This window comes from Vicia villosa, unplaced genomic scaffold (assembly GCF_029867415.1).
Source record: "Vicia villosa cultivar HV-30 ecotype Madison, WI unplaced genomic scaffold, Vvil1.0 ctg.002304F_1_1, whole genome shotgun sequence".
In the NCBI taxonomy this organism is placed as follows: domain Eukaryota; kingdom Viridiplantae; phylum Streptophyta; class Magnoliopsida; order Fabales; family Fabaceae; genus Vicia; species Vicia villosa.
This window is the reverse complement of record NW_026705889.1, coordinates 55905-83093: the sequence shown is the minus strand read 5'-3', so window position 1 is coordinate 83093 and position 27189 is coordinate 55905. Positions and strand designations below refer to the sequence as shown.

Below are 27189 nucleotides of genomic sequence, written 5' to 3'. Positions count from 1 at the left end.
TTTTACGGAGATGCATATTCGAGCTCATTTTATTCATAATCTCACGCCAGACCCTTCCCTCTTCCTTCTTCATTTGTTGCAAACGCATCCAAACCTCATTTGAGCTTTTTTTGCTGCAAAGTCATTTCAACTTCTTTTTCAAGATCACTCTCTCCATTATACTTCATTTGTTGCAAAGTCACTCACTTCATTCAAGCTTTTCATCTACAACTCTCATTTCACAAGTTTCTCATTTTTTTTTCTTTTTTTTGAGCTTTGAATGATATTTTAGGTAACATAGGTCGTTTAAGATACATTAGATAATAATACATTCGAAAAGGTAGCTTTTTTAGACATGCATTCCCATTAAGTTGGATTTGAGGGCATTAATGGGGTTTCTGCCATTTCCGCAACTCGCAAATTAACTCGGAAATGCATCTCCAGATTTTGTCTGAACAGGTTTTAAAGATGTATTTTCAAATTTAACCTGGCTGCATTTTGATGTGATTTTCTAGTTTTATTACAAGTACAATAACTGAAAAACAACTAGGACAAAATTAGGCTCAGTTGTGAGTTCTAACACACGTCTGTATGATGTGAGAGGGCTAGAGGCAGAATCATGAGGCCATAAGTTGATGCTACCTTGTTTAATGGTTCACGAGGTTGAGGTTCACAACCATCTGCTTATACTTTATGGAGTCGTCTGTCTCAGACATCTACTTCACGGGGCCACATGTCCCCTATTTATGAATCCCCTGAAGCCTATGAGGCCAATCAGGAGGAACCCATTACTAATGAATATGCCTTTGTAGCTAGTTATCTAGTGACGCAGTCATAATCACGTAGGATTAGCAAGCGCTAAGTCTATAACGAAAAAACAAGTTTGCAAGCGACAAACTTGTCAGATAAAGTTTTGTAATCCACCAAAAGAGAAAATACTTGAATTTTATTATGATCAAAGATAACCTTGACGGTCATACCCAAAGGTGTTTAAGTAAAGAAAAGAAACCTTAATGATAAAAAATATTTAAAAACAGAAATAAAATAGAAATTGCTAAAATTGTGGGGAAAGAAATTGCTAAAATTGTGGAAAATATTAAAATTCTATTTCCGGGCTTGAAACGAACTCAGTTGGCATACAAATCACATAGATCTTAAAAAAGCCATGAGTTGAACTGGTGAGCTGATTCCATATCTGAAAAAGTAAAATAAGAGTCATTCTGACATCAAACGCAAAACTTGCACAAATCCTGCCGAACCTTTTCGACGCACATTTTCTTCTTTGATACGCGCAACCAATCTTCATACATCATTCCCTTCACTTTTGAAGAACTCGAACCCGAGTTCTTTTCTTGATGAAGATCCTCATTTGGTTGCAGCTTGCTGCAAGTACCAACAGGAGACCTCTCCTTACGCAGAAACATCATCACGTCTTCTCCCACATTGAAAACCTTAACTTCCCTGCGTTTATCCCGTATAAGAGATAAATTGTTTGGTAGTTCGTATCCGGTCAACTCCTTTAAATCTTCTAGGATCCTTAGCATTTCTTCTAAAATTGTTGGTTCCTCCTTGACAACACCCATCACCCCTTTAATAAGTACTGGACAGAAAAATTATGTTTCTTTAACAGCTACACCAAGTTCCTTTTCACTCTGTGGCATCACTAAGAAACTAGACTACTTTCCTCTAGGATTCTTATCTAAGTGTAAAACATGAGTCATAACAATTTTTATATATACCCCATGTAAACATTATAACAATATCCCGTCCTCGATAAGTGATAAGTGCTCAGGCCTACCAAGTAAAATATGACTAACATCCATATCAAGAACATCACAAAGTACCTCTTATGTATAATGTTTTTCGATGGAGATAGAAACTCTGCAGGTTAGTGTTACTTTAACTTGGGAGCCTTTGCTTACCCAATCGACGATGTATGGTTTCTCACGGGGTTATGTGGACAACTTCAAATAGTCTATCAATTTATGCGATACCAGATTCCGTGCTTCCACTATCCACAATCATATTATACATCTTGTTCTTGATAGAACAATGTGTTTTAAACAAATTCTTACACTGCCTTTCCTCTTTGGATGCTTATAAAATTTTGTGCAACACAAAATTTTCCCTCTCATCAGATTCTTTCTCTGCAAATTCAACCCTTGCATATTCATCGTTCTCAACTGATTGTCATTCTCTTTCCTCTTCTACCCCATTTTCTTCTGCAACAACGACGACTCTCCTTATTGGACAAACGTTTCATCTCATCTCTGACCCCTCATTATAGCAATAACATGTGTCTCTAATGGGTTTAACATATAGGTTACTCTACCTCAGCAATAACACAATTTTTTTAATAAAAAAAATCTATTTTTTCCAAAATAAAATAAAATCGAACTTTTTTAAAGTATGTTTTTATAAATGCTATTGTTAAAAAGAATTATGAAAAGTTGGGACTTCAAGACTCTACTTAAACTTTAAGAACCTTTAATTTAGAATGGCTATTTACTCTAGGGTTCATTTATTTTTAAAATTTTAGTCCATATATATTTTGAAAGCCTTAAAAGTTAAACTCTATACCCCTAAATTGACAACTCTAACTATAAGAAGTCATGTTTTTGTAAGAAAAACACTCGCCTCTACTTGTTTTCCTAAAATTGTGCTAATAAATACCTATGACTAGTTCTATAATAAAAACTTCTAACCACTATGCTAATTAATTAAATACAATTATATCCAATAGTTTAAATTTATGTAGTTAGACATTTCGACCAATCATAATGCCCTAAATAAACCTTATATATAATGTATCTTCTTCCGTCTTATATTATAAATAAATTTTATGTTTTCGAAATTATTAAATAATTAATGTATTTAAATAGATAGAATATATCAAGAAGGTAGGAGAAAAACAAGAAGAGTATAAAAAAAGGATAAAATAAAAATTAACAAGGGTGAAAACTAGCAAATTGATTAAAGACAAATCTGACTAAGATGAGAACTTCCAAGCCCTTAAAAGTTCTGAAACAATAGCCTTTACCCTTCCCTAGGACCCTCTACCCTTTTCAAGATTCCCTCTTCCTTTCACAATCACCCCCACAATTTACTTACATTTTCCCGCCAAAGAAAAAAACCTCTCTTTTCTCACCCTTCCCCTTATATTACAATTTACTACATTGTGAATGTTAAGAAACAACAAGTAAAAAAAGAAAGATATTGTTCCAAAACCATGAAGGACACATCCAAAGTTATCATTGGAGCAACCTTAGTAATGGTTGTAACCCTTGCTTTTGTCATAGCCCTCATTCTTGTTCTTCTAGCTGAACTCTATTGTTCTCTTTTACTTCATCGCCACAAACTCAAAAACAAAAACACTCATCAAACCTTAACCAGCACAAAAACTACCTTAACTAATGTCTCTTCACCTTCTCAATCACATTCACATTCACCACAAAACTCTCCTCCTCAACCGCCACAAAACTTTACCAACATTTACTCACAAGGTGTTCTCCAACCTCCAAGAAACTTTCTCTTTCCTTGCATGGAGAATATTTCTAAAGAACAACAAATCAAACTTCATCATGTTATCAACATTCAAACACATGATGAGTCATTAGTTTCTTCACCAACACTATCAATGTCACCTTTTCTATCAAGAGCTCCACCACAACAAAAGAACACAACAACCCATCAAAGTAGTAATGTTGGTGAAGTTTCATCATGTCTTGAAGAAAAAAAGGACCTTGTTTACATTTCAAATCCAATATATGAAAATGAAGAACAAAAAGAAAGTGGTGTAAAAGATAATACACCATTTGAGACACCTAATACTTCACCTTCACATTTAGAAAAAAGTGATTCTTCTTCTTCTTCTTGTGATAATGATGATGATGGGGGTGATGTTGTTGCAGCTGAAGTTGATGCTTATACACCACCTTTGACTCCAATGAAGAAGCTAGATTCAAAGGCTTGTTCTGTCTCTCTTAGAGATGTTAGGTCTTTAGGTACTAACGGAAGTGATTCTATGATTTCACGTAGTGTTAATGGTTTATCTTCTTCATCTTCTGATTCACCTTCTACTTCTCCTTCATGGTGAATTTTGTTTCATCAATGGCATAGTTAGATTGATGTAGAATAGCTAGTTTTTGTTTAGTTTAGTTTGCTTTGTTTTATGTGGTAGCTAGTTTAGTTTGTGAATAATATTATTAATTGTGGTTATTAGTTTAGTGCATTCACATTTGTCTCTTTCAATGATATTGTTAGTGTGGATATTTTCATTGAGTTTATATAAATATTCACAATCTAGCATTTGTGTTTTGCATAGATTTTAGATGGTGTTTGTTTATTATTTTATCTACAAACAATAAGAAGATTAAATAGTTGAAGAATTGAAGTGATTTTTTGAGTTAAAATGTTTTAAAATTACTAGTTAAGTTGATTTTAAAAATAAAAGTAATATTATTTATTAATTATATTTAGTGAAATAATTAATTAAAGTACAATATATTAAATAATAAAATATTGAAAAATAAATAGATATCATGTTTACAATTTATTTTGATTAATTAAAAATTTTCCTTTTATAAACTAATTAAAATAATTTAAAGATTATATTAAATTTATAATTTGTCATTTGTCATTTTTTCTTCAGTTTTATCTTTGCTTGCTATCTTTATTCAAAATTAAAAAATTATAATTATTAATATTTATAATTAAATTTTAATATAACATTTGAATTATTTATTTGCTATTAATTACTCTAAAAATAAAAGTTAAAGAAAATTAAAATTAGAATTTGAAACAAATTTTTGAAAAACTAATTTAAATATTCAAATAACAACAAATATATTTGACTCTAAATAACTTACTATAAAAATAGTTTTCATATATTCACTTTTTTTTACCAAAGATACCATTTATTTACCCTTGGTGAAACATAAGCATGGTAGAAAAAGATAAAAAAGGTAAGGTTACCCGTACCTGTTACTTTTCAGGCATGGCCATATCACTTTCTAGTTATGTCACACTCATGATGCCATCTCTACTTTTTATATATTATTTTCATTATATTATTTTTGTCAAATGCATTCAATATTGTTCTTTATATTTGGGAAATACATGTGATTTGCATTTATTTTTCTCCCTATTGCTTGGTTTTAAAAGTAGTGTTTGTGTTTTCTAGTTGCTTGTTCTTCTTTTTCTTTTCTCATTTGTTTGCTTTTGGGATTGGAGTGTGTGTGTGCACGTGAATTTTGAAGGATAGTAGTACTAAACTAGAAGGAAAAATATTTTAATTATATATCGGTTTTTGAGGAGCATCGAGTTATAATTCCAATGTGTCATGCATGATGGAACTAAAAGTTTATATAAAGAAACAAATACTATTGTCATAGTAACTGCAACCAATCCCTTTGTTGTAAACTTGTAATCTTAAGTCCACTTCAATATGAACTAGCTAGCATATTCACACTGCTTCAATGACCAAGTGATCTTTTCATGCCTAAAGATTTTTTTTTTTATAAATATAATAATCGACATAATTTTAAAATTAATCTAAATACTTTGTTTATTGTCATTACAAATGAAACAATAGTAACAAATTACTTTTATATAAGTTTAAATGAACATGAGTATGGTAGGGAGATAATCGATTATAAAACGTGTCTTGCTCTATAATCAATCACCAATGTTTTAAAATAGATTATACATATATATTTATGACCGACTAATTAATTATGATTTATGTATAATCGATTATGTATAAACAATTGTGGACCAAGTACAAGATTTTTTCTTTGTTTTCTCTTTTATGCATAAATTTATGGCAACTCGGTTATATAAATGACTCCAATGATCATTTATAAAATACAGTAGTTGACCGAATATCTTTCGGAAAAAAATCTCTTGATCTCTCACTCTATTTATAATTTTTATATTTCTCATATACATTTGTGAGCTGAGAAACTCATATAAAATCTTGTGTAACCATTATTATTATTTTGATTTCATTGTAAAACCAATAAAGATTTCTTATCTTGAATTTGTAAGATATAAAGGTTGTAAGTTGAATCTGTGATATCTAAGACACGTGACATATATTTAATAATCATGTAACTTTACGCACATAAAATTATAGTAACTTTATGCACATCTATACCCGAATAATTTATGGTGTATATTTTCCTTTCTATCATATATATATTTTATTTTTATTTGTTCATTATATCCCTCCTCTTTTTCCCTCTGCTCAAAACTTTTTGAAAAACTGTTATTTCTGAACACTTTCTAAAAATATTTCATAATCATAATTCACCCCACTTAAGTGTCTATCCTAGACATATTAGAAGGAGCCCAAGCAAACAAATCAACATTTTTAATAAATTGGTCGACTAACACATGTTCTTCCTCCTCAAAAAGTGAAGTGCTTATCTTTGTGACCTAATGGGAGAAAGTTCCTATTTGGACTTCCTTCAAGTCCTCTGTGGGCGTGAGCATTTCAGCTTCCACCAAACATACTCCAATTTTTTCCCTCCTTTAGAGTTTAATCCGAACATTTATAATTCCACTTTTTCACATCCGAACCTGTAGAGTTGCATAAAAAAGCCTTGCATTTCTATGAAACTCTTGTGAAAATTGTTGATATAATTGATTCTAACAGAATTGAGTTTGGCAAAATAGATTTTATCATAATTGAGTTTAGCATAATTAATTTATGTTTGGATACATTTATGTAAAAGTGAGTTGAATAATAAATTACAGTGTAAAAATCATCCAGAATCAATTATGGAGACAGAAGTTACAAATTTTAGTTTCAAGTAGAATCAATTCTATTTTTTTCTAACCAAACATCTTAATATCATCCAGAATCAATTATACGCTTCTAAAATTGCTTTGATCATTTCCAAAAACCAAATCAAACATACACTGGAAATGCCAAATCAAACATACACTTTAAGAATCTCTCAACTTTTGATTTACTTAATAGCATTTTATCCATATGTTAAAGGTTACAAAATTTGTATTCAATACTCAAAAAATACAAAGTTATTAGATCTGAGAAACTGTCAAGTGCCAAGTATGCAATCAAACAAATGAAACCAAGATCTACTCAAGTGGGTATTTTTTTTTTCCTCATATGAGATTATTTTTCTTCTACGTTTTCTTTTTTTACTGAATATGCCAAATCATATTAACAAACTATACCCAAATACAAGAGGATTGAACATGGCCACAAAAAACAGAGTACAGTACACGTCATCGGTCAATAAACAATGATAAATATAAATAAAAATACTATAATAGTGATAAAATGATTTTAAAAAATATTACATATACATCACAATCAACAAGAGGCATAATTTATAATATCTTCTACGTCTCTAATTTATATAAATTTTATTTATTTATTTATTTATTTATTTATTTATTTATTTATTGTGATGTAAATAAATATACGGTTTGAGTTTGTTTCATGACGGTGATAAGGTTGTCTCAAACTAAGCTAACTTTTAAGTTTTAACGAGTTAACAATTTTAAATTAAATAAATAAATTAATTTGTATGTAACTCTCTATTTGATAAACAAATAAGAAAAATTGTATGTTAATTAGAATTGAAATTTATTCTATGTTAATTTGATATTACTTAGTGACATATTAAATATTTTTATAATTTTGTAAAAATTTATAAAATTTATCTTATTATCATTTGATTTGACGGTTGAAGTAGTGAAATCTATTAATAATAAATTGAGGAAAGGGGCGTTCATATTTTGGGAGAGGTGGTGAATCTGTTTGGCAGAGGAATTTGAAAAACATAAGAGAGGGTGTCGGTTTGATTAATGAAGGGGGTTGTTCGATAACATTGATTGGAAGATAGAAGATGAGGTTTCTTCTTTGTTTTGGAAAGACCATTAGCTTGATGGTATTCCTTTAAAGGTAAGATTTAGAAGGTTGTTTGATTTAGCGGAGAATAAGATGGCGTCAACAGCAGAGATGAACGAGTTGGGGTAAGGGGAGAATGGTGAGGCGTGGAAGTAATGTAAGAGGGTACTTGCGTAGGAGGAGGAGTTAGTAGGAGAGTGTATTGTGGGATTAACCTCAATTATTTTGCAGGTGGACGTAGAAGATCGTTGGGTTTGAAATTTTCATCCCTCTTCTTGCTACACTGTCACTAGTCCCTATAAAATTTTGTCTAAAGTTGACGACAACAACAATTAGGCTAATTCTAAATTTTATGGTTGAAGATGTGCTGCTTAAAGTTTCTATTTTTGTATGGCGGTTGTTTTTGGATTGTATTATGACAAAAGACAATTTGGGCAGGTGGCAAATTCTTACTACAAACGATCAAAGATGTTTAGCGAATTGTGGCGTGAATAAAGATATAGATCATTTGTTTGAAAAATGTGATTTTTTTTTTATAGACGGTGGTCTATTATTTCAAATTGGCTAGGTTTCTCAACAACATTTCTAGATGAATTATTGGATCATCTCTTCCAGTTTGGTGGACTAGGTGATTTTTCGAAGAATATTAAGTTATTTTTTTTAATACTATTTGGTTATCTGTAATTTATATTATTTGAAAAGAGCGAAACACTCGTACTTTTCAGAATAAAGAGGAACATTTGCATGCGTTATCAGAAAGAATAAATCTTCAATCTTATAGGTGGTTAAAGTTAAAATATGTTACTTTTGATTTTGATTAACAAGTTTGAAGGCTAAACCATTTATCTTGCTTACCAACTCTACAGTTGACCGATTTGTATTGTTTCTTTTTCGAAATTTTATATTATAATTTTGGATTCATTCTTTGTTATCTTTTTATTTTCCATTTCGGCCTTTTCAAAAAGATAAAAATAAATAATTGATTAAACTTAATTCTTTTTAATAAGATAATTAGTTAAAGATTATTTATAGCCATTTATTTTCAAAGTTCCGAAATCTTTGCTTTCGTATTTTTCTTTTTCTGTCCCTATATATATATATATAAAGGAAAAACCTTCCTTTTTTTCTTCACAATCAAATTGAAGCTTCAACTTTTCAATCTTTCATCATCATCATCACCATCATCAATTATCATCCATGGCATCTAAATCTGAATCTCAAAGTAAACTCAAAATTTCAACATCACCAACAAGTGAAAGTGGAATACCAAAAGGTTCATGTCTTTGTTCTCCAACAACACATGAAGGTTCTTTCCGTTGTCGATTACATCGTGTCTCTACATCATCATCATCATCAACTACTTCAACTTGGATGAAAGGCACCAAATCCATGCCTAGTACTAATAATAAGCATGTCGTTTTTGTCTTTCCAAACTCTACATCATGATGATGGTGTTGATCATAGTATATATGACATACAAGGTGTTGTGAGTGAGTAGATGTTTAATTTCATATGTATGTAACTCTATGAATCCTACTTTGCAACTCTTGATTAATTACTTGAAATATTATATTGTTAAGAGTTAATTCTTGGAATCATAACCTTGTTCCACATGTGTCAATTTGTCTATGCTCAATTTACATTTATTTATTAGATTTATAAATATAAATATCATTATGCATGTATGAATGGACTTGATGAAGGAGAGGATCTATGTTCATGTTCATGTATGTGTAGCTATTTTTTTTTAGGGAATTTGATTAGATATTTTAATTATTGTGTTTGTGTGTTTCTATTTTTTAATATATATATATATATATATATATATATATATATATATATATATATATATATATATATATATAAAATAGTTTTGGTGTGTTTTTTTTCTTTTCAATCTTACCTTTAATAGAAATTATTCCATTTAAAATTTAATATTTTTTATTTTAGATGGGTGAGATAGATTTGATAGTTGAAATAAATGAATGTGAAATGTTGGTTCAAGATTCAATACTATAACAATATTATTTTGTATTTGTTCATAATAGTGTATAAGTTTAAATAAATTATTAATATTTATAAATTAATAACTTTTAAAATTAAAAATATTTTTTTTACATTATAACTTATTTAAAATACTAATTTTTAATGTAATATTTTCTTGCATTATTTTTTTTACTATCTTATCTTCCTTGCAAATTAAATAACTTAATTTTTTAAATCATTAAATAAATTTTTATAGTATTTAATTTACTATTTTAATAGATAATATTAATAAAATAAACATCATAGTACCTGTCTTAATTTGACACTAACTAATTAAAAAAAAAATCGAAGTTATAATAAGTGTCTGCTAGACCTAAATTGCCTATTAAAAAAAATGTTATAAAAATGAATATAATCAACCTGAAATAAATAGTTTGAATATATATATATATATATATATATATATATATATATATATATATATATATATATATATATATATATATATATAATGAAAGTCTTAACTTTTATCTTTTTAAATTTTATATAGATTTTATTGAATTTACTTGTGATCTATGGTGTTGTAGTAATCATTTGAAGGAATAGGGGGGAATTTATGTCCACAAAGAAATTCAAAGTCTAAAAAATATAAAGCACACACAAAAATAGATAGATTTTATCCGTTTATACTTATTAGTGATCCATATTGAGAGTATATATTATCATTTATATGCTCTTTTATGGTTCACTCATTTTAAGTCTTGCCATTCTTTTTTCTAGACAATATGAAAACGGTTTAGAATTGGATTGGATTCTAATGGTCTATGATTTTGAAGGTATTGCAAATATATTATACCTAGGATTGAAGATAATATTGTACAATTATTTGATCAACTAGGGTTGAAGAAATTGATTAATATTGGGATTGGTGAGATGCATTGGAATTGAAGAAAAATCCACCTAACTTCCAAATGAAAACCATTGGCTTAAGAATCTTGACAAAGACAGTGCTATATTCTATAATGAATTGGATTTTCTTTTCTTTTTGTCGCTTTCTTAGTATTCCAATTGATAATTAATCTCTCAAATTTCGCAATCATCTAATTTGAATTATTCATGTGAAGTTTTGGTTGGTGGATAATATATAATTATGTTTATGGATAAGAATTCAATTAAAAGTTTTCAAATGATTCAATTTGAATTTTATAGTTGATGTGAATATTTTGTTGATGTATAAGTATTATATCTTTTGAAAGTTTTTGTTGGTGGATATAATATATCGTTTGATCACTTGAATCTTTGAAGTTTAAATCACTTAGAAGTAATTTTTTAACATCTTAGCTTGGGCAAAATCTTAGTTATATTTAGTGGAGAATTTTAACTTCAAGAAACTTCCTTAATAAAGGTGATTAGTGCATTGGTAATGGAAACTAAACCAAGTTTAGAATGAGAATCAGGGTCGGCCCAACCCGTTTAGAGGTCCAAAGAAAAATTTAAATTGAGACCTTTAAAATGTATTTTAAAATATATCCGTTTAGAAGCCTAAAGCAAATTTTAAAGCGATACCTATAAAATGTATTTTAAAATATAAATTTGGAGGTTGTTAAGAGTTGAACTCAAAACATAAAGGAAAAGAGGCCTATATTTTAGCAACTAAACTACAATAATATATATAACTCAAGCGTCATTATATATTTTTATAACTAAATGAAAAAATTTTGAGGCCTTTTTTAGGCCCAAATTTTTGAGGTCTAAAGCCCTAGCTTGAGTAGCTTGTCCCTTGGGCCGACCCTGATGAGAATTGGTTAAATGACAAAGAAAATATTGTTAAAATTTGTTGAAAGGTAATCCAAATTCAAGTTACTTAGTTTAAGTTGTATTTAACTTTCATTTTCATTTGTAGTTAAGTTGGTTTATATTTGAATTTAGTCTTGTATATAAATTTAAAATGAGTTTCATTTGTAACAAAATTTAATTTTTCACATTTGAAATAGAAAATTAGTTACAATTTTCTCTCTTTCTCTCTCTACAATTCTTTTATCTTCATCTCGTCTCGTACATCAATGGAGATTTTTTTGTTGTTAACTCCAACAAATATAACAAAACCTCAAAATATAGATTCTCATTGGTTGAATAAGGTTATGGTAAGTTTTATGGATCCTTTTGTATAGGTGTGGGATGAACATTTTATAATTATCATGTTTGATAATCAATCAACTATATATATAAAACTAAGAAAATAAGATGCATCCAAACTACTTAAATTGATCTTTCCTTTGTATTAATTTATACTAACAAAAGCTCAAAAAAGTAAATAACTAATGTCTCAAACTTTTTCATTCTAATCCACTAAAAATAACACATGGCATTATTCAAATAATTCATTTTTTAACTTCAATTTTCTCTCTCTCTTCATTCTTAGGATGGTAATGTGACCCATTTGTAATGGGCATCCATATAAATTATTCCTAACTGCTAGAGTAAAAACCCACAAAATAGATACGGGCATCATTGACACGTGCAATTACCCACTAAAATAAATGGGTATGAACGCGGGTACGGGCAGGGTCGGCCCTGGGTCAGGGCAAGCAGGCCCGTCCAGGACAAGCAGACCCACAGCCCAGGGCCTCAACAAAATGGGGGCCTCAAAATTTGGGAGGTGTAGTTAAAAAATAATTATACTGAAATAATAAATTATATATTGTTTAGCAAACTAAATTGTAATAATTTACTTGTGGCCTAGCGGATTTGCCAATGCTAAGCAGGCATGGAGTTGCCAGTTCGAGGCCTTGCTGCCTTCAAGTTGTTTATTTTTTTACCACCATCATTTTTAAAGTACAGTAAATAAATATGACAATTAAAACCATCATTTTAAAAAAACAAATTTAATTAATTATGCCTTAGTGTCACAACTCTCTCAATTTAACTAATTAGCATTTCAAACTTTAATTATAAAATAATTTCTATATAATCGATTAAAATTTATAATTAAATTTTAAATCCAAAATTTATTTTTAAAGGTTATTAATTGGAACTCTTATAATTTTATTTTAATTTATTTTAGTATAAATTTTAAAAATTATTTATATATTATAATTAAATATTTAAAAGTTTGTCATATAATTACCTAATTTATTATAGATTTTTATGATAAAATTAAATTAATTATCACTTGTGCTTTGATTTATTTTTTTTGGTCATAGAAATAAACTTTTTACCAATAAGATAAACTGTCTATTAGGGCCAACACATGGTTTACCCCTACTCCTATATTTTCTAGTCATACGATTTAGTTTTCCACAATTAAAGCAAGAGAAAAGGTCAATTTCATTTCTTTGAGATGGTGGATGTTGCTTAGAAAATGGAGCAATTAAGGCAATTAAAAGATTCTCATTTTTAATTCAGTTAATTATATTTCAATTTTGAATTCTTAATGATTTGTTTATCCGCATTGAAATTCTTTTTATTGTTCGAAACAACCAAGACTTCATACTTTTGAATACTTATGAAATTCTTCTTCATTTTGGAGGCGAGTTTAACGTCTGTTTTTTATTATGGGTCCATTTATTTATTTGCCCTGGGCCTCTAAAAAGTCGGGACCGGCCCTGGGTACGGGCACCTTTATACTCACCCCGCTCCATCCTCACAGTATATATATTTATGTATTTTTAATTTTATAATCATATATACATGTATGTTTATCAATTTTATTAAAGACATTACTATTAAACTTGTACGCATTTTAATATAAGTGTTTGTTTATTTCTTAACTCAACAATAACATCCTTGAATTTTTTTAATGTTAAAAACTTAAAATGACATGATAAATTATAATTGAAAGTAGAACCCTTCATATCCAATTTAATCACATTAGTCCAAATAGGAAATATCAAATTACAATTATGTAAGACATGTATAATGGATTCCATGTCTATTTCATAGTGACTACAAAAAGGCACTCCTAGTTGCATTTTTATTTTTCTTCTCATTGATCATTATCCTACTATGATACACGAACCAAATAAAGGTCATTATTCATTCAGGGACTTTAAGCTTCCATATCAACCTCCAACTATCCTCGATTTTTACTACCAAAAGGAAAAATTGATAAAAAATATCAAGCACACACTACATTTGAACCTACGTGGTTTGACCAAACAGTAAAAGATCATGTGCAAACATCAAGTGGTTATGCTTTTACTTAATGTCCCTAATCACGTGCTTATTACTATGTTATATTATCTTGGGACGAACTTTTTGAGACCTCGGGAAATCAAAACAAGTATTATACGTACCCTTTGTTTGTAGCATAATTATAAACATGGCACACTACCATGTTTGAGATGTTTGTCGGCGAAGTTGCTCCAATAGTTAACAAAGATAATAAACAGTTAGACTTAGAATTTCTAGAAGATTATTAATGAACGGAGCTATGATGCAGGAACTCGTGTTCCATTTGCACCCACTAAAGACTTTAAATGAAGCACAGTGTAGGAATCCACCAGGATTTCTTTATCGTTCTACGAGGCAATTATATTTTGAAACTTCACTAAAGGATTCATGTCGGCTCACCCCAATCAACGCTCAAGGGACTCTCCCCAAACGAGAAACTTGTTCAAACAATGCTTCATGAAAGAAAGTCACCTAAGAAGTAGTTGAAATTACAAAGGAAGAAATCTTAATAACAAAAGCCTATAATCTCATAAATAAAGCGCCAAAAGGCCTGAACATTTTCGTTAAAGAAAAATCACGAGGGGGATGGTTACAAAAGGAAAACAAAAATACATACCTAGAATATTTGATGTTGCATGTGCTCCTCTAAGTGACACTTAAGGAATTTTCCCCTATATCCGCTTGTGAGACTCTCGATAGGTTCGCTTGAGGGACTCGCCCAAAATTTCGCTTCTAGGACACACAAAATCGTCACGATCATAAAGAGGTTAAAGTTAATCATTTCACATTTTTTATGACCTCATGCTTAAGGGATTCTAGATTGAAGATACTTTTTATAGGATCTAAAGAGAAAGGGTCCAAGAAGAGACAATCCAAACTAAGTGTGGTAACATTGGGCGAGTGCCCGAAGTAGAGTTGACCGCCCGAAACACCTTCAGGTCTCCCGATTGAGACATCTTGCCCATTTTGGGAGTCCTTGACCTATCCCTTTATCACACACGATCTATGAAGTGTAAAAAAATCGTCTCCTTCACATCTCCGACTTTTCAGCCCAAACCCCACTCTCAGAGAAGAAGATCTCCTAATTATAGAGAGAAATACAAATAAAAAACATTTTAATACTTAAGTGTTAAGTTAACTTTAACCTAAAATGTTAAGTGTTAATTAATATACTATGTTCAAGTTAAGCAACATGATTATCATGCATTAGAAATAGTAGTATTAGTATTTGTTTTCATGTGTTACATTTTGTTGTCCGATGGTGTAGCATAGGACACCACAACATGACAGGAAAGGACGAGTTTGTTTCTTACTCGCCCCTTCCTTCCAACCCTAACTCCTACCCTTATTCCTATCCTTACCCGCAACAAAACGTCGTCGTTCTCCTTCCCTCTTACCGCCCTCGTTCCCGCCGCCACCACCACCACCGCACCTGTCTCATCTACTCCGCCGCACTCCTCATCCTCCTCCTCATCATCGCCGGAATCTTCATCCTCTTTCCATCCGACCCGGAGATTCACCTCGCTCGTATCCGAATCAACCACATCGGAATCCGAACCAATCCAAAACCGGTTCTCGACCTATCGTTTTCCCTCACCGTGAAGGTTCGTAACAGAGACTTCTTCTCCCTTACATACGATTCCCTTGATGTTTCCGTCGGTTACCGTGGTCGTCAGCTAGGGTTGGTTTCCTCCGTCGGTGGTGCTCGGATTAAGGCGCGTGATTCTTCGTATGTTGACGTTGTGCTTACCGTTGATGGATTTGAAGTTATCTATGATGCTTTCTATCTGCTTCAAGATATTGCGAAAGGTGTGATTCCGTTGGAGACTGATACGCGTGTTGATGGGAAATTAGGGCTTCTCTTCTTCGATGTCCCGTTGAAGGTACTATTATGGTTATAGCTATATTTTACAGCTCAATTTTTATATTTTGCTTTGATATTGTATATTGCAGAGATTAGTTAGAATTGATTTTGATTGAATTGATTATGTGAAATTGATTTGAATTGATTATGTGAAATTGATTTCGGTTAAAACTGAGTCGAATGTAAAGTATAACTTCAAATTATAGCTTCAAGTAGAATCAATTCTGGATACAGAGTCAATTCTATTTTAGAAGAATCAAGTACCTCGAGATCATTTCAAAATCAGTTCTTATGTTTATCATTTTATCATTGTGGTTGGAATTTAGTTGTTTGAAATTGTAACTTGTACATTAGATGATTATTTACCTTATTGCTAATATATGTAACTTTAGTTCAAGTGTGGAATTTCCGAGTTGTTAAGTGTTATATAATTTCTATGTTGATCGGTGTTGTCAAATAGTGGCTATAACTGTTTTAATAGAAGTTATAAGTGGTTTTGCAAGTCATTCTAAGGAGATTTAAGCTCATAGCAATATATGAAGATGGAATAAACTGTTTTTGTAAACCCTCTTTTGAACCTACACTAATAATTATGTTATATGTGATGTTTAATGCTAAATTCAGGCAACAGTGTCATGTGAAGTGTATGTGAATTTAAACAAGCAGACAATTGTACGGCAAGACTGCTATCCTGAGGTGAGATTTTTTTGTTTATACTTTTGGGTACTGATTTTTATGAGCAGCACTTTGTGTTCATCTCTTTTGTAATTTCTCATGTAGCTCTTGTCAAGTCCGTTGCATTGCATTTTAGTTGAGTCATGTTTCGCTTCCCTTACTGCCACACACATAGTATATTTTTACCATCATTTATGAATATGTTAGTTACTCCATTTGTATCGTGTGATATAGGAGAGTCAGTATTGTGGAGTTTTCTTATATGAAACATTAGAAACAGGGCTTTTAACCCTCAATTGTACCCCAAAATAAAAGAAACTGCATGTATCTGAGGGTAGGGGTGGCAAAGTAGAGGGGGTGGCTGGAAACCTTGGCTCGGCCCGCAAAAAAACTGGGAGATCTATGGGCCCTGTTATCCATAAAGTCTAAAAATGGCAAAAAGTCATCTCCGACTCTCCGTCCTGTTTAGGTCTGCATACGTCAAAGCCCACCAAAAAACGGGGTGGGGAGTGCCAGAAACCTTGGCCTCGACCCGCCAAAATGACGGACTAAGTCTTAGAGTATGCTCGGCAGACGTGACCCGTTTTGTCACCCTATCTGGGGTGTTTTTCATGTTAGGAGTTTGAAATGGCAAGGCTGTTGCATATCAGCTAGAAGTAAACTTATAAAAAGCCTAATTTCTTGAAATTATTCCTCTGCCCTTTATTAAAATTTTGAAATTTCAGCAAAGGTCGTAATTGTTGTTCTATATTAAGCAGTTATTTGTAATAAATTGATATAGCATATCGTGTTTTCTTATTGAAGACCATATAAAAGACACAAACTACATGATTTCTTTATATGGTTGTGTGCATCGTTTTTGTTATTTGGACAAACTTTGGTTTTACTTTTTATTTGTAATTGGAAAATTGATTTTCTCATAGAATTTACAATACTTATCATTTATATTCATCCAAGATTGCTTAAGTTGTTTCATAAGCTTAAAGCTTAAATTTAATCATAGTTGTGGGCTATTTTCCCTAGCTTTTAAGTTTTTAGGCTTTTGTTCTTAATGTGTATTTGGATATAATATGGAAAGAATTTGCTAATCCATTTTTGTACATTTGCTTCAGTCACTGGGTATTACACTGGATCGAAACGCAAGTATTGCAGCCGGAGAAACACCGTGATTTTCAAACCTTTAGCATCATTTACTTATAAAGCGGTGTTGGTGTTTACGGTGTTGGTGTTCTGCTCATGCTGTACTATTGTATATGCATCACACATACTTGTAAATTCTGGTTGACCTAAGACCACAAGCATCTTGTATCTAACGCTTTTAATGATCATAAACCATGTGGTTAATTCTTTATTTTTGATGGTTCAACGAGTTACTGAAATGAAACTTTGAATCTCAATTTCTTGGTGGAGCATCATTGTCATGTTTGGTTCTAGCATCAAAATTTTGGTACCACTCCATGTTATAACAAATATTCTGTTCTCAGTGGGATTCTAGTAATGACATAAAGAGCTAGATTTCTAGTAGATTTGTTGGTGATGGAATGGAACATATGCATATACCCAAAGATAAAAAGGGAATGAAATTAAAGCTTAAAATCCTATTCTTTTATCGTGCCTAAAAACTTTTGATTGTTGATTCTTTTTCATTACATGTTTGTTAGTATTAATTAACATGCACACTCTACAGTGCAGGCAAAATTAAACTTAGTAAAGTCATTAAAGAAATTGTTTTTGAACATATTTTAAGATGGTTCCTTCATAATTGGACATATAAAACAACACATAAGTCATTAAGATTAAAACAAACATTGTCTTCTACAAGCACTTGAATGAAAATTTTACCTTGAAGAAATTGTTTTCGTACATATTTACGGCAAAATTCTCGTTCAAAAAATTTAGTACAATTACACTTTCAGAATTTGAATCGAATCCAATATATCTATTTAATTTTACAGTGTAAATATTAGGTGTTCAAATAACACTTCTCAGTTTCCTCCTCAACCAAAAAGTGTATTCTTAGTTAGAAAAACAAATTCCAATCTGCAACATTTGTGTTCTTAAAATAAGAACTAAAATTTGTTGTAGTTTTAATTGCCACAAGAGAAACAGAAAAAACAATCATTTTTCATACTTACAAAACTCAACTATGAAACCTTTGATTTCAAATTATTTTAACAAGAATCCTGAACATAAAAAGAAGAAAAATGTATACACATCTTCATTTATTTCATTATTATGCATGCTTATATACTATAACATTAATTTACTATTTAAGTTTAAATTAGATACATCTCATAGAATCATTAATCTACAACTACTTAACTCTTCTACCACGCCAAACATACTCACCGTGATGTTGCCTGCACCGGAATGACCCCGGATGTTGCGACGGCGAACACACACATCGCTTCACAGAACCACTCTCACCGGAGCCGCCGCCGCCACCATCACCATGATGAACATGTCTTGGTTCATGTTCTTCCTCTTGGAACACAAACCATCTTGTATGTATAATCAAACTTTCTTGGCTCACAAAAGGAAATCTTTGATAACACATTGATTTTTTTTTTTTTTTGGTTTGTTCTTTCAATTTCTTCTAGCCCTTTATTTTGTATTTATAATGTGCCTTACTTTAGTAAGTTAAGAGTTCAAAAAGAAAGGAATCTTCTTGGGAAATGTAGAAGAATAAAAGTTAGAGGAAAAGGTGATTGGAAAGTAAAGGAATTGTGTTTGCCATAAAAGGCTTTTTGATATATTCCTTTGAAAAGATTTGTGCTTTGCATTGCAATTTGCAAGTCTTTATAGAAGCGTGATTATTTCACATAAATAGTAATTATAAATCAATGTTTAATTTTTAATGAATTATTCAGTTATTAATTAAATTGAAATTATCGGTAATAAATTAGATGAATAATTATATTAACTATAAATTTATTAAAGATTAGACAAAAATAATACTCGTAGGAAGAACCACGATTCGATTCCCGCAACTGCGATCGAAAGGGGGCTGAAACCACTTGATGTCAAAATTTACCCCGAACCAGAATAAACCGGTGGTGATAAAAAAAATAATAATAAGTATATACATAACATGTATTTTTTTTTTGATAATATAGAACATAACATGTTTTGACTCATCTTAAAGTTTGTTCATTAGTCACTCATTATGATTTGATTTTTATGAAGTGTATGAGTTTGGAACTAACTTCTCCTTTAGAAATAATAAACCATTTATTTACTCATTTAGTCAACTCTGATGACACTCTAGGTGCAATGATTGCACCAAACTTACTACGTGACATGAAACAAGAACATGTGTTTAGGCATATGTCTTTTGATGCTGCCACATGTGGCTCAAATCCAAGAACAGCTCTTGTTAGCATATGCCTCCCCCATATAGTCATGGGGAGGGAAAGGTTAAAAAATGGCGTTGGAATGAAGCTTTATCTTTTTATTTGTTTTTGTTTTGGATTGCTCACAAGACCCAATTTTTTTAATAAAATAAGGTAAGACCTCAATTCTCTCCAAAATAAACAATGTTGTCTTAAAAAATAACATATTAATATTTTTCATAAATTTATATTTTTTTATTTGAATTAAAAGTCCATTAGAATTTTTATTTCTATTTTTTTATTGATTAAAATTCTGTTATTGTTTCTTTTTCTGTATTTAAAAACCTTTGGGTGTGATAGTCAAAAAATTATCTTTGATTATATTAACATTCAAGTATTTTTTCTTTTGTTGGATTGCAAAACTTTATTTGATAGGTTTGTCGCTTGCAAACTTGTGTTTTTGTTCTAGACTTAAAGCTTACTAATCCTTCGTGATTTCGAATGCGACAAATGTCTTTGAGAAGAATGTTGTTTTGGTGTTGAATTTCTCTTTTTGTTGGATCGAAGGAATGAAGTATTGCGGCAACGAGGATGCATGAAGTGTAAGAAGGATTATAGGGATCCTCGTGGGTTTTCGGTTGGATGGATGATATGAGATATGTTCAGATCATTCTCCATCTGCATGATGTGGCGGTTATGGATGACAATCACTCATGCTTGATCTTGCACCAATGCCAGTAAATCATGAATCAATGGTATTTCATTAATCTCCACAAATAAAATTTTATTTTGAGGTTGATTTATTGGTTTTGACGAAGTAGGTGTTAACCCTCGATGTAAATGATATTGTATGTTATTGTCTTCTTTCTAAAAGTCGTTGGTAACAGTTTTTGTGTTTTTTAGGGGGGGGGGGGGTGGGATCTTTGGCCCCTGCCTAGATCAAGATGAATGACTCGTGGAGGTGGTAAGAAAAGATGACACATCCTTGGATTGGTTGTCGGCAGGGGATGATACTTGCAAATTTCTTGACACTCAAGTCAGGAAGAAAAACAAAATGAGAGATGTTAAAATAAGACGTTGTGCACTTTTTACTCTGATTCAAAAGTTTTATATAGTTGTTATAAAGTCTAGAATTATGAGAGAAATTATGACTATTGATAGTCCCTAAAATTATCTTTTGCTATATTGTTCACTGTCTCTACTCTTACTTCGAATTGACCAATAAAGACGTGAATCGGTTTAAATTTTGGTGTATAGTGAATTAGGTTTGAGTTGAATCGAGATTAGTTAACTAAAAGACTAAAATACTTAATATTCATAACTTAATTAACGAACTCTTGAGTTTCTAATCCTTATAATTTAAGGGACAAAAATGTATAATATGTTAGAATTAAATATCAAAATATGTTGGGTATGTAATTTTCGATTTTGTGTCGTTATTAATAGAACAGATGGCCAGCAACGATAGACTTGACCTTCGGTGATGGTTGAGAAAAAAAGGGTTGTACCTGCAAGGCACTCCGATGCCAAAGTAAGTAAGAGAACAACAAGGTACAATAGAAAGTATGAGATATTGACAAAGTTTAGATTACCTTGCCCTCTAGAGGTAGAGAGCTATTTATACGCTATATTTGTGGGCTTGGACGTGATTCCAAGAGGCCTAAAATATAGGAGAGAGTTGACTAGGTCTTGACTAGTCGTGCACGGGGTACTAGCCGTTGCCGTGGATGGTGTCTCGGCGTGTTCGGCTAATCCTTGATCGTGCTCGGTGGAAGGGGAGACGCATTTTTTACCGACTCTGTGTATTCGGCCTATGCTTATTAGGCCGATTTATGCCAATGAGTAAATTGGATCAATTAAAAATAATTGGGCTAGTCCATACCACAATTTAAAATTGATTTAGATTTAAAATCTCTATCATCTAATATCATATTATTTTATCACTCTACCAAAAAGTCTATTATTTTATCATAAAATTTATATTACCTTTTATTTAGCCTCTAGTGCTATTCTGTCCCTACCCTAGTCAACAACTCTCATAACATAATCATTTCTTGAATCTTCAACCTTGTTGAAATTTCTCATAGACGCCACCATGCAATACCTACGTTATTTCTCTCTTTCTTCTCTTCCTCACCTATAAATACAACTTACCATTCTTTTATTTTCTCATATTTCATTATTTATTTTTTAAAATTTCCCAACATTATTTTTCTCTCTTATTTTTCTATAAATCAATCCACACCCCTTTGGAAATGAAGACCTTGTCTATCTTCACCTTTCCTCTTCTCAGTTTATTTTTCATTGCAATCTCTCATTTGGTTCAAGCTCAAAAATTTGATATTTCTCCAGCACCTACTCCTACAAGTGATGGTAAGCAAATAATAAATATTTTATTTTTACTTTCTTCTTTCATTCTTATTGATTTATGAAGTTTGAAAATTCTTTTTTTTTTTTTTTGAAATTAATTATTACTTTTATTGTTAACAGGCACTGCTCTAGATCAAGGAATTGCTTACCTTCTTATGATGGTGGCGTTGGTGATTACATACATATTCCACTGATTTTTTTCCTTATTAATTTGTGTATTTTTCTTTTAATATCTGTTGAGGACGTTCCATGATTATTTTGTACTATAACAAAAATAAAATTAATGAAAATTTAGAAATATTCTTTAAGTGCCTGTGCTTCTCTTTCTTCTTTAGTTTATTCTTTCTTCTCTTTTCGCATGCTTTGTGATGAATCCACGTTTCTTGACGCGTATTTGTTTGAGATAGGGTTTAAAATATAAAAGAAAATTTTCAATTGATGTCATGTTTTTGAATAAAATATATATTAAAGAAATTTGTAAAATGAAATAAACATTTCAATTGTCCCGCATTCTAACTTTTTCAACTTGTTTAATAAAATAATCAACTCATAGTGCTCATAGTGACAAACTGGTCAAGGTGTACAAATTTGAATAATATCTTGATATTGACCACGCGATTAATAAACTTTAGTGGTTGTTTATTTGAATACATATAAACTGTTAATTCTGTTAGCTACTTAGGATTTGTTTTGTTCAACCGATGACAGGAGAGAGAAGAGATTTTAACCAAAGGGAAGGGGTTGGGAAAAACGGTAGGAGAAATAAGATTTAAAAATATTGCGTTTGACTCGACCATAAAAAAATTACCAAAAGTATTACATTGCTATTTTTTTTATATTTAAAAATAAATTGTTGGAAATCGCTCTTGACGGAACGAGATTTAGTCACTTTTTTCACCGATTCACAGTTCTCGTTTCTCACTATTTTACTCGAGTTATTCAACCACTCATTGGTTGCAAGACGATTCATTCACACAATGATTTGAGAAGAGAATAATTCTTTAAAAGAAAAATGGGGAAGAAAAGAGATATTAGGGTTTTGCGAGAAAGGGGAAGAAGGAGGATTAGCAAATTTGCTTAATTTCTCCCAAATTTAATTTTAAATTGTAAATTGCTTTATATTTCTCTATTGTTTTCAAGTGCAGGGTACCTCCTTTTATAATGAGACTACTTACTTATCAACTATACTCAACTTCGACTATGTCGAATCTACAATCATGCTTGACAAAAAGAATTACGTATTTTGACACGCAATCTAATTCTGTGTCTAAGCTATCTACATTCATCATAGTTCTCAATCTCTTGAATAGTTGCACCTGCACAACCTTCGTTATGATGTCTACAATTTGATTCCTAGTCCCGCAGTGTTCCAAGTCCAGTTTCCCATTTGTTACTTGCTCTCTAAATGGAATCTCATTCCGATGTGTTTGCTTCTTCCACGTGCTATCGGATTCTTGGCCAAATTGATAGCAAACATGTTATTAATTTTCATGATCATTGCTACATGATTCTCACTTGCAATTTCTTCGACCAAATTCATCATCCATGTTGCTTGATATGCACAAAGAGAGACAAATATGTGTTCAGCCTCATACAATGATAGAGCTACGACTGATTTTTTTCTTGAACTCCAAGCAACTGGTTCACCTCCTAGCATAAACACATAACCAGCTGTGGATTTTCGATCCTTAACGTCATCACACCAACTCGAGTATGTGTTTTCCACTAGCTTACATTCCTTTTCTTCTTCTGCCTCAGGAAACAAAATTTCATAGTCGAGTGTTCCTTTGATGCACCTTAGTATTCTCTTGGTAGCTGCAAGGTGAGATACCTTTGGCTTTTGCATGAATTTACTCACCATACCCACACTGTATACTAGATCAGGCCTTGTGTGACAAAGATATCTTAATGATCCAATAAATTCTCTATACTGAGTTAGATCGACTTCATCTTCATTTGAATCCTTCATTAATTGCAATTTTGCTTCATTTGGTGTGGAAGTTGCATTAAAATCCTACATATAAAGAGTATCTCCCCTGCATATCTTGTTTGGTGCATCATCAAACCTTTACTACTCTTGTAAAATTTGACACCAAAAGAGTATGAAAGGTTGTCCAGGTTAGACATTTTGAACTCCTTGCTTAGATCACCTTTGAAGTCTTCGATCTCTTTCTTGTAGTTGTCTGTTATCAATAGATCATCTACATAAAGACATAATATAAGCAGTTTACTCCTACTTCTTATAACATACACACCATGTTCAGTTGAGCACTTTACAAACTCCTTATCCCTTATAAAATTATCTATCTTCTTATTTCAATCTCTTGAAGCTTGTTTGAGTCCGTACAATGCTTGTTTCGAACCCATGTGTATCAGCATTTCCCTCGGTCTTTTAAAAACCGTGGGAAAAAGTTGATACTTTTTATGACATCATTTGTTACCTCGCTTCTTTAGCCGAGGTTAATGCATTTTGCGTCCGAGGTGAAATGTATTTTTTTTAGTAGTGAATGTGTTAAACCACTACAAATCTGATGTACTCTCTCTCTCTCTCTCTCTCTCTCTCTCTCTCACACACACACACACACACACACACTTCTCTCTCTCTCCCTATCTCTTTTTATATTTCGTTTAGAATCATATGTTGAGAGTTTATCGTCATCTAAGAAAATCCATGTTGTTAGATTTTAACGCATTCATATCAATTTCTTGTATAAAAATAGGTTTTTGTTAGATAAAGATTATGAATGATCTTACTTGTGATTGACCCTGAAAACTGTAATAATAGATTTCTTAATCAATTGAATAACTTTATTTACACATATCGTGTAAAACTAATTTAGATCAATTGAAGTGTTGATTGTTTTAATCTCTTAATCTTTCATTTATTTTGTTTCTGGTGCAACTGTATACGAGAGTCGTTCCAATCTACGTTGAACGATTTTATAAAACTCTGATTTTGAAAAGCAAATGTTTTTTAAATTTGTCTTTTTGAAAATATTATATTCAACCCCCTTTCTAGACCATTCGAATCCATATTCTCCTCCAACATTCTTGATCTTTAAAAAGCATTTTCTTCAAATTACTCTATTTTTTATTATTGCTTTCATCAAGAACCAAGATTGTATTCATGATTGTTGAGCAATAACACTAAGTTCACTCACATCACTCTGTCTTTTCCAATTTAATGATCCCTCATAAGTCTTCTTATATTTCCCTAGTATGAAAATCAAACTCTAATACCAATTGTTAACGCAACTTAGTGTTTCTTGCCGTGCAAGCAATCTAATCATAGACATTATGATGAACAGTGAATAATGGAATGAGTATTGTAACTTATGACGATGAAATTGAAATTTAAAACTAAAGTTACAATAGCTTTTATATGACTTTTTGGTTGAGAAATCAAATTAACTAACTAATAGTTAATTATTAGTTAAGCCACTAACAACCTACACACTTTGTGTTTATGGTTTAACACTTGACAATCTACGAGATCTTTTTACACCTATCTCGTGTAGGGGTGGCAAACGGGCATGCCCGCCCCATTTAGGTCTGTCCCGCAAAAGCCACAAGAAAATAGGGGGCGATCATAATTGAGAGTGCGGGCGTAAAATCTTGGTCCACCTCGTAAAAGCCCACAAGAAAACGGGGCAGAGCGGTCATAGTTGAGGGTGCGGGCCTAAAATCTTGGCCCGTCCCGCCAAGTGAGGATAAAGCGGGCTAAGCTCGTGGGCACTACATTTTTTAAGCCTAAAAATATAAAATTTTCGTGTCTGCAAAAGCCCGCATAAAAAATGTGGCAGGGCGGGACGGTCACACTTAAGGGTGAGGGCCAAAAATCTTGGTCCGTCCCGCAAAAGCCCGTAAGAAAACGGGGCGGGATGGTCATAGTTGATGGTGCAGGCCTAAAATCTTGACTCGCCCTACAAAAGAGTGAGGATGAGACAGACTAAGCTCACGGGCAGTACACTTTTTAAGGCTAAAAATACAAAATTTTCGTGTCTCCAAAAGCCCGCATAAAAGATGTGGCAGGGCGGGACGGTCACACTTAAGGGTGAGGGTCAAAAACTTTGTTCCGCCCCGTTTTGGTATCCATTTTGGTATCCCTAATCCCGTGAGATAATTGTCTTTAAAAAAAGATTTTAAGAGTTTTATACCCTAAAGAACAAATATAAGGCGGAGACTTCAAACAAGACTCTTGAATATACACTATTCTAAAATGTGAACTAGCCATTATCACAAACTTGACCGTCATAATATTTGAATATACAACTCAAAAAATTTACTGTTGAATGAATCTTTGACCATAGTTGTTAGAATCCAAACTTGTAATGCACAAAAAACACACCTATATGACACAAATTGCACACGTTAGTGTTTTATTTATTTATTTATTTATTTTTCGTTGGTACGATGTCACCAACTTCGTCAACGAGTCGCCAACCGAGTTAAAATAGCTGACGCGTCTTCAAACTCAGCAGCCTCTTTCCTTGAAATTTCTCAGACGCCTCATTAATTTTACTCTTCCTTATTCTTTCTCTACCTATAAATAAATACCACTTTTCCCTAAATTCAAATTCAAACCCAAACACACCCTTTAATTATAAATCATATTATTTTCCATCAATTTCTAGCTTCTTTTTTTTCTCCATAAAATAATGAAGTCAGTGAATATTTTCATCTTCCCAATTCTCAGTATTTTGTTCATGGCAATTTTCTCTCATATGGGTCATGCTCAGAATTTGAATCCTTCTCCAGCAGCTGCTCCTACCAGTGATGGCACTGCAATGGATCAAAATATTGCTTATTTTCTTATGTTGTTGGCGCTTGTCATTACCTACATGTTCCATTGATTTTGTTTTTCTATTCAATTTTTTCATAGGAAATTCTTGAATTTTTGTTGTTGTTATTGTTGTATATGTAATTAT

The 27189-nt window shown here is 31.6% G+C and overlaps 2 protein-coding genes across 2 annotated transcripts; both read left to right on the top strand.

The window, feature by feature from the left end:
• Nucleotides 1-3103: 3103 nt before the first annotated feature.
• LOC131638394 (uncharacterized) lies at nucleotides 3104-4207 on the top strand. Its single transcript, XM_058908952.1, has one exon. It carries the CDS (start codon nucleotides 3209-3211, stop codon nucleotides 4073-4075), a length of 867 nt encoding a protein of 288 aa, XP_058764935.1. The 5' UTR covers nucleotides 3104-3208; the 3' UTR covers nucleotides 4076-4207.
• An 11051-nt stretch (nucleotides 4208-15258) lies between these two features.
• Nucleotides 15259-17910, top strand: LOC131638389 (uncharacterized). The gene is made up of 3 exons (XM_058908948.1): nucleotides 15259-15903; nucleotides 16509-16580; nucleotides 17672-17910. Exons 1-3 carry the CDS (start codon nucleotides 15304-15306, stop codon nucleotides 17726-17728), a joined length of 729 nt encoding a protein of 242 aa, XP_058764931.1. The 5' UTR covers nucleotides 15259-15303; the 3' UTR covers nucleotides 17729-17910.
• Nucleotides 17911-27189: the final 9279 nt, after the last annotated feature.

Coding starts and splice junctions, on each gene's coding strand:
- LOC131638394 (XM_058908952.1), top strand. CDS start 3,209: ATGAAGGACACATCCAAAGTTATCATTGGAGCAACCTTAGTAATGGTT.
- LOC131638389 (XM_058908948.1), top strand. CDS start 15,304: ATGACAGGAAAGGACGAGTTTGTTTCTTACTCGCCCCTTCCTTCCAAC. Junction 15,904..16,508: donor TCTTCGATGTCCCGTTGAAG/GTACTATTATGG, acceptor TGCTAAATTCAG/GCAACAGTGTCATGTGAAGT. Junction 16,581..17,671: donor GGCAAGACTGCTATCCTGAG/GTGAGATTTTTT, acceptor CATTTGCTTCAG/TCACTGGGTATTACACTGGA.